Here is a 9,153-nt window from a genome sequence, read left to right as displayed (position 1 = left end):
TCACACTCTGCATGTCACAACTCTTCTTCTTCATCATGACCATTCAGGGTAGTGTGGTTGTCAAAGATCAGAGACAGCAGTCCTATTTTTCCTAGATTTAAAGAATATTGCTAAACTGATGTGTAGGGAAATCAGCCTGGGAATAATACCATTTTTGAAAAATTGAAATGACGTTAATTATAATCTCTTATACAGCAAATGTCAATTTTTTCTTCACTTAATTTCATGGCAGCAAATATTACCCTCTGATCATTTAGATGTCGCATTGCTCCTCTTCATTGGAATCGCCATCTGCAGCATTCATCTCAAGAATATGAAGAATCTTCTTCTAAGTCAACTTCCAGGAGATGTTGAGATTATTAACGTGCTCAAAATTCAAAGCACTATCAACATCCTTCTAATTGTTTTACTTAGGTGCTATTGAAGGACAGATGTTAACCATGGGCGTGTCTCTCTACAGATGGAGAGATCCCTGGAGATGACTACTAGAGGTGTAAAGCACTGTGAACATCCTCCTAGTCACTTTCACTATGTTACTTCTGAAAGACAGATGTTAACAATGGGCTTGTCTCTCTACAGATGGAGAGGAACCTGGAGTTGGCCAACATGACCAGGGTTCAGCACTTCATCTTGCTGGGATTGTCCACTAAGCTGGACATAAGGGATGCCCTGTTTGCTGTCTTCCTGACTCTCTACCTGCTGACACTCCTGGAGAACACACTCATCATCTACCTCATCTGCAGTCACAGCGAGCTCCACAAGCCCATGTACTTCTTCCTGGGCAACCTCAGCTGCTTGGAGATGTGCTATGTGTCGGTCACCATGCCCACCCTACTTGTGGGTCTATGGACGGGGCCCTACCGTATTTCCTTCACACTCTGCATGACACAACTCTTCTTCTTCATAGTCCTCATCTGCACAGAGTGCACCCTCTTGGCTTCCATGGCTTATGACCGCTATGTGGCCATCTGCCGTCCACTGCACTACCCACTGCTCATGAGGCCCCAAGTATGTTTGGGCTTAGCCTTGTCTTCATGGCTGGGTGGGCTGATTGTCTCAGTGGCCAAAACAACATGCATTGCCAGTCTGTCTTACTGTGGTCCCAATGTCCTCAACCAATTTTTCTGTGATGTCTCCCCTCTGCTCAATTTGTCATGTACCCATGTGGCCCTCACAGAGCTGGTAGACTTCATCTCAGCCATTGTCATCTTCTGTGGAACACTCCTGGTGTCTCTAGCCTCCTACTCAGCAATCGGGATGGCTGTGCTCCGCATGCCATCAGCCGCTATCCGGCGCAAGGCCTTCTCCACCTGCGCCTCCCACCTGGTGGTGGTGGGCATCTTCTACTCAGCAGCTCTCTTCATCTACTGCCGCCCCAGCCGCATCAAGTCCATGGACCTCAACAAGGTGCTGTCTGTCATCTACACGGTGGTCACCCCTCTCTGCAACCCTGTCATCTACTGTCTGCGGAATAAGGAGGTCCACACTGTCCTACAGAAGACCTTCCACTGGCCTTGAGGTCTTCCAAACCTGGAATCCATGCACCAAACCTCCCTTAAGTTATAGGTGCATAGTTCAATGGAACACCTCCATCATAGAACGGACAGGCCCTGTCTTTGATACCCTACACCATTTAAAAAGAACTACAAGTGTTTATTGGCTCCAAAACTCCATAAGCGTTAAACTCTAACAAAAAATAGAATAAAATGTTTTCCATTTAATATGTGATAGTATCACACAAAGCCATAACTAAATCTGAAACACCCAAGGAGATCTTTGCAAATCTGAATAGAAAACAAGACAAAGATTGTCTAAGTGGCCTGTGACACCCTTAAGTCATAATCCGAAGTTTGTGGCTTGGGCATCCTATTCTTTTTACTCCTAGACAAAGGATACATTTTTCCTGAATTATAAAATGTATGTATCTAGGTATATAGAATTTTTCTTGATTTAACATTTGCAGTGTAGATACAATCTAAATGTTTAGACGGATGGATTAAACAAGATAATTGAGAGATAAGTCATGTGCTCTTAAATAAAGAGAAACAGATTTTATGTGTTATAATGGGTATCAATAATAAATTTAAATAATCAAGTGATGTGCTGGAGAGATGATGGCTCAGTGCTTATGAGTGCTTGCTGCCTTTGCAGACAACCTGAGTTCAGTTCCCAGCACCCAGTCACAACAGCAGGTGATTGTGGCTGGGGAGGAATCTGATATCCTCTTCTGGCCTCCATAGCTACCTGAACTCATGTGCACAAACATACAGAAATACATGAATAAGTAATAATAAAGCCTTAAAACTGTATTAATATGTGAATTTTTCACAAATGACTTCATTATGACATTTTATTGATGTGTGTCATGTACCTAATAATGGTCACCTCTCAGGACCTCCATGTCTTCCTCCTAACCCATGCTGGTCTCTTTCCTGTTTCTAATAGTCTTCTTCCAATTTCATGTCTTTTATATCTGTTGGCCTGTATTTATTGTGCACATGGTTACTTTTGTGTCAGGGATACATGAGATCTATTCTCTTGTCTGAACTCTTACATTCGTCCTTGTGTCTTCAGCACTGAGTTTCTTTAAGCACATTATATAATCATGGCTCCATGTAGGCATGCTCTTCTATGCCAAGTATCAGTTGAAGGTTGGACCAGGGTTTTGTACATGTAAATACTCTGCACTCCACTCTTCCCATCGGATGAGGAATCAGATACTGTGGGGCTGGAGAGACGCCCTAGAGATTAAGGGTACATACTGCTTGTGCAGAGGACCCAAGTTCAATTATCAGTACCTATTTCAGATGGCTCACCACAGCCAGTAGCTGCAGCTCCAGTGCAGCTGGTGTCCTCTTCTGGCCACCGCAGGCACTCACACTCACATGCGCATGCTCCTACATGCATGCCACTAAGACACATATTTTTTGTTTAAAGAAATCAATCAGTGCATGGCTATAATTGAAATGTTCTGCAAGCCTTTCTACATAAATCTCTAAAAAGCATCAGTAAAATTCTTTCTTTCCTACCATTTTTCCAACTCCTCTGGGGCCAAGGGAGTCTCTGAGGTGCAGGGCTTCATTTTAAGACCATTGTGTCTCCTGTTAGTGCGGGAAGCACCCTCAGCGCTTCAGAGACTCCAGAGCCACAGACAGACCTGGAGGTATGGTTGGAGGACCTGCTTCAGGACCAGGGGCAGTTCCTCCTGAGATGTACTGAAATGTGACTCTCCTACTTCTTGGCATATGTTCTGGGCAGAAGCTGAAAATCAGAGCCTCCTCCAGATCATATCACTGAGGCAGGATCTGTTCCTGCTCCCTTCAACCACCAGGTGAGATGCTCCAGTGTTGTTTTTTGGGGTGAAGGCAAGAAGCCTCAGTGAAAGCCTCTAATACACAGGTATTGACTGGTTTTGCAGAAATACACAAATTTAAGCATCAGATCAACTGATAGGTAGTTGCAGTAATTGTGTCTAGAAGTTAAGTTAGTAATGGTGCATACCCCATCTAAGTGGCTTCCTAAGTACAAGTTAGGGTAGGACAGACATCCTGTCTTGATTTCTAAAATGTTGTTAACCATAATGTTACACCATTCCAAAGAGGGCTGGCGCACAGTTATTGATCTGTGGATTTGGCTCATTCTGGGAAAAGACTGAGCACTCTTACATACAAGGATAGACAAGGCAAGATTCAGCATATTAATCAATCTCTCTTAGAGTCACAGCTCTTTAAACACTTAGAATTAAATGCAGCTGTTTGTCATTATGCATACAGCTCTGGATGCATTGTATTTTAGTGCATGTCCTTCTCTAATTTTAAATTTTTTCTTTTGTTCTTTGACAATCTTATACAAATATAAAATGGATTCTCATTCTTATAATATCTCTGTCCCCTCTAATGTCCCTCCTATCTTTATTAATTCTCTACTCCCTCTAATTCCCTTTCAAACATTCATGTCTTTAAACATGTTGGGCACCTCAGTAGGTACAAAATTGAAGACAGTGACTGCCCCTTCTCTAGAATCCATTTGGCTGATGTTCCTACTTCTTGAATGCCAGTGAAGTGGAGTGGAATTATATTCTCATAAAGACTTCTACTTTCTCATGAGAGAAAGCATAAATTTTGTTTAGAACAGATAGATTCTCTGAAACTCAGAGCCCAAGTGTTGGTCTCCACGTTACAGTCCCTCTTCAACAATGGAGGAAAATATAATTCAGGATACAAATAAATATCGTTTTAACTGTGAAAGATTTAGTGTGTGTGTGTGTGTGTGTGTGTGTGTGTGTATGTATGTATGTATGTCTCTGCATGTCTGTGGCTATGCTTGTGCATGTGCATGTGCAGTACTTGCAGTGGCCAAAAGAAGTTGTCAGGTCATTTGGAGCTAGTGTCATAGGTGTTTAAGAGCTGCCCGACATGGGTGCTAGGAACTGAACTCAGGTCCTCTGCCAGAGCAGTCAGTGTTCTTAATCTCTGAGGCATCTCTTTAACCTCCAATGTCCTTTTTTTAAAAAACAGAAAGTACAACTGTCAAGGCAGAATGCTCAAGGAAGCAAATTGGAAGCCTTGTAGCTCCAACTCCTCTAGAACACTGCTTCTAAATCTTGCTAATGCTGTGACCCTTTAATTCAGTACTTCATGTTGTGGTGATCCCCAACCATAAAATCACCTTCATTGCTACTTCATAACTGACATTGTGCCACTGTTATGAATCCAAATGTAATTATCTGATAGGCACAATATCTGATATGTGACCCTCAAAGGAGTCGTGACCCACAAGTTGAGAATTGAAGCTCTAGAGAGTAGACTCAATTCTTATTCATCATTGGACCTCCTTACTACACAAGGACATTGATGAAAGACAGCACAGGGCTCACACCTGTATTTTCAGTTGAATCACAATCTAGCTCTTGAATCGAGGGTGCTGTGGTAGGTCTCTGAGGGTACACTTACAGTAGTTCTTATAGTTATATAGGGCAATATAAGTGCTCCTGGATCGTCAATCAGATTATGTAGCCACAAAAAGGATCCATGCAAGCAGAGAGTGTTGTGTCACTGCTAAAATATGAGAAACAGATTCCAGCAGGAGGAGGCTGTAAGGAATCTCAGTGGAGGGGAAGGACCAAGGGAGGAGGATACCATTCTACCATTCCTGAAAATGTAGACATTTTTTATCACCCAGTGCTTAACATGCACGGGTAAGTGTGTGCATGTGTGTGTGTATGTGTGTGTGTGTGTGTGTGTGTGTGTGTGTGTGTGTGTGTGTGTACTGGATACATTTTGTGTAAGTCTGAATCCATGTTGGGTGTCTTCTATTTCTCTGCACATTGATTTTTGAGATATCCAGCTGAAGCTAACTGGCTAAACTGGCTAGGGGTTCCAGGTATCCATCCCTTATCTTCCACACCCAGGAGCTAGGGCTACAGGCGTATGCCACCACACCCAGTTTTAGCACAGGTAGTGAATCCAAACTCAGGTCCTTGTTCATGTGTGGCAGACACTTTACAGACTAATGTATATCTCCCGAATTAAGAGTGGTGTTTTAAATATGAAAGACTATCTGCTCAAGAATCCAGAAGCTCATGAGGCCTCAGTAGTTCATGTCCTTTATGCTTGTCCCAGGACCTGAAGATCGAATGGTCATCAATGTTTCCAAATCTGGGTCTTTGCAGAACTGCTTCCCTGTAACTAGAAAAGGAGGGTAGTAACAACCCGTATGTGCCCAGTATTCCTCACAATTCCTGATCTTCAGGTACAAGAGGATTGGTTTAAAAACATTTTCTTGGCTATTGTGAATCCAGGAACAATGAACTTGGATGGGCAAGGATCACTGTAAGAGGATGTAGAGTCGTTGTGAGTGAACCAAGTACTATGGCTGTGTCTCAGGATAGACCTATTTTCTGTTCTTAGGAACCTCCATATTGATTCCATAGCAGCTACACAGGTTTGCACATCCACCAATGGTGAATAACTGTTTCCATTTCCTCACAGCCCTGACAGCATCTGCTGTGCATATTTATTAAATCCTCAGCCGTTCTGTCTGGGGTACGGTGAAATCTGAAAGTAATCTAGTTTGTATTTCCCTGATCACTAAAGATGTTGAACATTTTTTAAAAACTATTTCTTGACCATTGGTATTTGCTCTTGTGAGAACTCTCTGATTCTACCTAAAGCCATTTTTTAAAACAGTGTCAGTTCTTTGAGAATTTCATGCAGTGTGTTTTGACCACTCCTCCATCTTCTCCCAGATTCACCCCACTTCCTTACCCATGCAATTTTGTGTCACTTTTAGTCTCTTTTGTTGTTGTTGTTGTTGTTGTTTTTACACTAATAAAATCTATTTTTCCCATGCATTTTTCTCTGTGGCTTTCCATTGCAGCATGGTCAACTTACAAGGGCCTACACTCTTAATAAACACTGATTCTCCATCCCCTCAGCTCTCGCTGGCCAATAACACCTCCACCAGGGCTGGGACGTCATGCCAACCTCTCCTCTTCTTGTTGGGAGCTAACTGGCTCAAGCTTGCTCAGATTTTAGGCATGCTGTCCCAGCTACTGTAAGTTCAAAGGTGTAACTGCCCCATTGTGTCCAGAAGATAGCCTTTCTTCAGGTTCATCCACTGCCTCTGGCCTCCTTTTCTCCAAAAATGCATTGTATAAATATATAAAAGTCTCAAATAAATTCAAATTGGGGCTGGCAAGATGGCTGTCTGGGTAACGTCATTATCCACTGAGACAGATGACCTAAGTTTACCTCCTAGGATCCACAAGGGGAGAAAAGGACAGACTCCTGCAAGCTGTCCACTGATCTCCACCCATGCACCTACCCAAAAGAGCAAAATGCAGTAAGTTTAAAAGGTAGTAAGTATGGGCTGCAGAGATGGCTCAGGGTTAGGAGCAGGGTTAGGTTGTGTCTTGCAGAGGACACAAGTTTGGGTCCCAGCATCCATATTGGGTGACTCACAATCGCCTATAACTCCAGTTCCAGGGGATCCAATGTCTCTGGCCTCACTGAGCACCTACATGCACAAAACCACACAACTTCCATAAACACGCACACATATACATAATAAAAAGAATAAGCCCTTAAAGACAAAAACGAGTAAGCTACAAAACAATACTACAAAATTCTTATCATCTCTAATGTTCAAATGCAGAGTCTGTGTCCATTTTAAGAAAAGGTGATTTTTAAAAAAAAATCTCTGTCCACACTGGTTTATCCAAATCAATGTGTGAGCATAAGACCTGGAAAATCTGCGAGTACAGAGAAGAAAGGATGCCGGGGTGCGGGAGGGAGGCAGGGGTGCGGGAGGGAGGTGTGCCTTCAGGGGCAGTGTGCTTCCCGGCTGCTGCCTGGGGCTCTTTGTTTTAAGGAAGCTGCTCATTCCTCTGAAGTCAGTTCCTTGCCAGCAAAGATAGGGTGGGCCCTGCATCTCCACGGAGAGTCTGCAGAAATGCAGAGGCACGCACTCCGCCGCAACAATGAGCTCCCACAGACAGAACTGAGAACGCAGCGTTCGCGTTACTGCTCTGTGGTGATTATCCCTTATCATTTATTTTTCTTCTCTTTATTCATGCTTCTCTCACACAACACATCCCAGCCACAGCCTTCCATCCCTCCTGCCTCCTCCAGATCCTCTCCCCCTCCATTCCCCTTCAGAAAAGAGCAGGTCGCCCCATGATGGCAACTGAACTCAGTATAACAAGAGGCAGTAAGACTAGGCACATACCCTCATATCCAGGTTGTCAAGGTAACCGAGTAGGACGAGTAGGTCAGGTGAGCAGGCCAAGAGTCAGTCCGAATATGGAGAAAAGTGACTGGACATAGGCATTGGAATTAATCTACAGAGGGTTTTTTTTTGTCTCAATGTGGGTATGTGTATATATGTTCAAATGCTCATTGATGCAGGTGTGTGTGTGCATGTGTATGAGGGTGCCTGTAGACGTGTGTGTGTGTGTGTGTGTGTGTGTGTGTGTGTGTACAGAGGTCCCATTCATCAGGAGCTGTCTAGTTTTTAGAGACAGGAACTCTCACTTGTCTGTATCTTGACAAATAGGCTAGGTCAGCCAGCCACCAAACCCCAGGAATCTGCCTGATTCTTCGTCCCAGTGCTGTGGTTTCAGCCATGAACTACCAAGCCTGGCTTGTTTCTAATCCACAGTTTAATGATTATTGCAACACTATTCATTAAGGCCAGAAAGGGGAACAATTTTCATGTTCATAAATGAATGAGTAAATTTTTAATTCATTTTTATTTATTTATTTTTCTAATATATTTTATTGGTTATATTATTTATCTACATTTCAAATGTTACTCTCCCTTCATGGTTTCCCCTCCACAAACCCCCTATCCCATCTCCTTCCCCCTGCTTCTCTGAGGGAGATCCCCCACCCACACACCCACTCCCTCCTCAGTACCCTGGCATTCCCCTATGCTTGGTCATCGAGCCTCCACAGGACCGAAGGCCTCCCCTCCCCTTGAGGAAGTATGGCCGTCCTCTGCTACCTACGCAGCTGGAGCCATGGGTCCCTCCATGTATGCTCTTTGGTTGGTGCTTCAGTGCCTTGCAGCAGGGGTAGGGAGTCTGGTTGGTTGATATTGTTGTTCTTATGGAGTTGCAAACCCCTTCAGCTCCTTCAGTCGTTCCCTTAACTCCTCCATTGGGGTGCTTGTGCTCAGTCTGATGGCTGGCTGTGAGCATCACATCTATATTGATCAGGCTTTGGCAGGGCCTCTCAGGGGCTAGCAATAACAGGCTCTTGTCAACGAGCACTTCTTCTTGAGCTTCATGTGGTCTGTGAATTGTATCTTGGATATTCTGAGCTTTTTTCCTAATATCCACTCATCAGTGAGTACATACCATGTGTGTTCTTTTGTGATCAGGTTATTTCTTTTATTTTTGAGATCATAATATAATTACATCATATCCCTTAACCTTTCATCCCTTTAAACCTCCCTACACACTGCCCCACCCATGCCCCCAATGCTTTCTTGAATTCGCAGCCTCTTTTTTAATTGTTGGTGTGCATGCATGTGTGTAAAACAAGGGTGATTTTATGTGGGTTTTTGAGGTTAAAATCAATCCTTGAACATGTCATCACTTTACTGAGTAATACATTTCCAAGTTAGCCTATAATTAGTCTAAGCTTTGTC

The 9,153-nt window shown here is 43.4% G+C and overlaps 1 protein-coding gene across 1 annotated transcript; it reads left to right on the top strand.

Moving 5' to 3' along the window:
• Nucleotides 1–579: 579 nt before the first annotated feature.
• On the top strand, nucleotides 580–1,518 carry LOC127684152 (olfactory receptor 5-like). Its single transcript, XM_052181120.1, has one exon. It carries the CDS (start codon nucleotides 580–582, stop codon nucleotides 1,516–1,518), a length of 939 nt encoding a protein of 312 aa, XP_052037080.1.
• The last annotated feature ends 7,635 nt before the right edge of the window (nucleotides 1,519–9,153 follow it).

This window comes from Apodemus sylvaticus, chromosome 1 (assembly GCF_947179515.1).
Source record: "Apodemus sylvaticus chromosome 1, mApoSyl1.1, whole genome shotgun sequence".
Taxonomy (NCBI): Eukaryota; Metazoa; Chordata; class Mammalia; order Rodentia; family Muridae; genus Apodemus; species Apodemus sylvaticus.
Note: the sequence above shows the minus strand (reverse complement) of the source record. Positions and strands in the feature narration are given on the sequence as shown.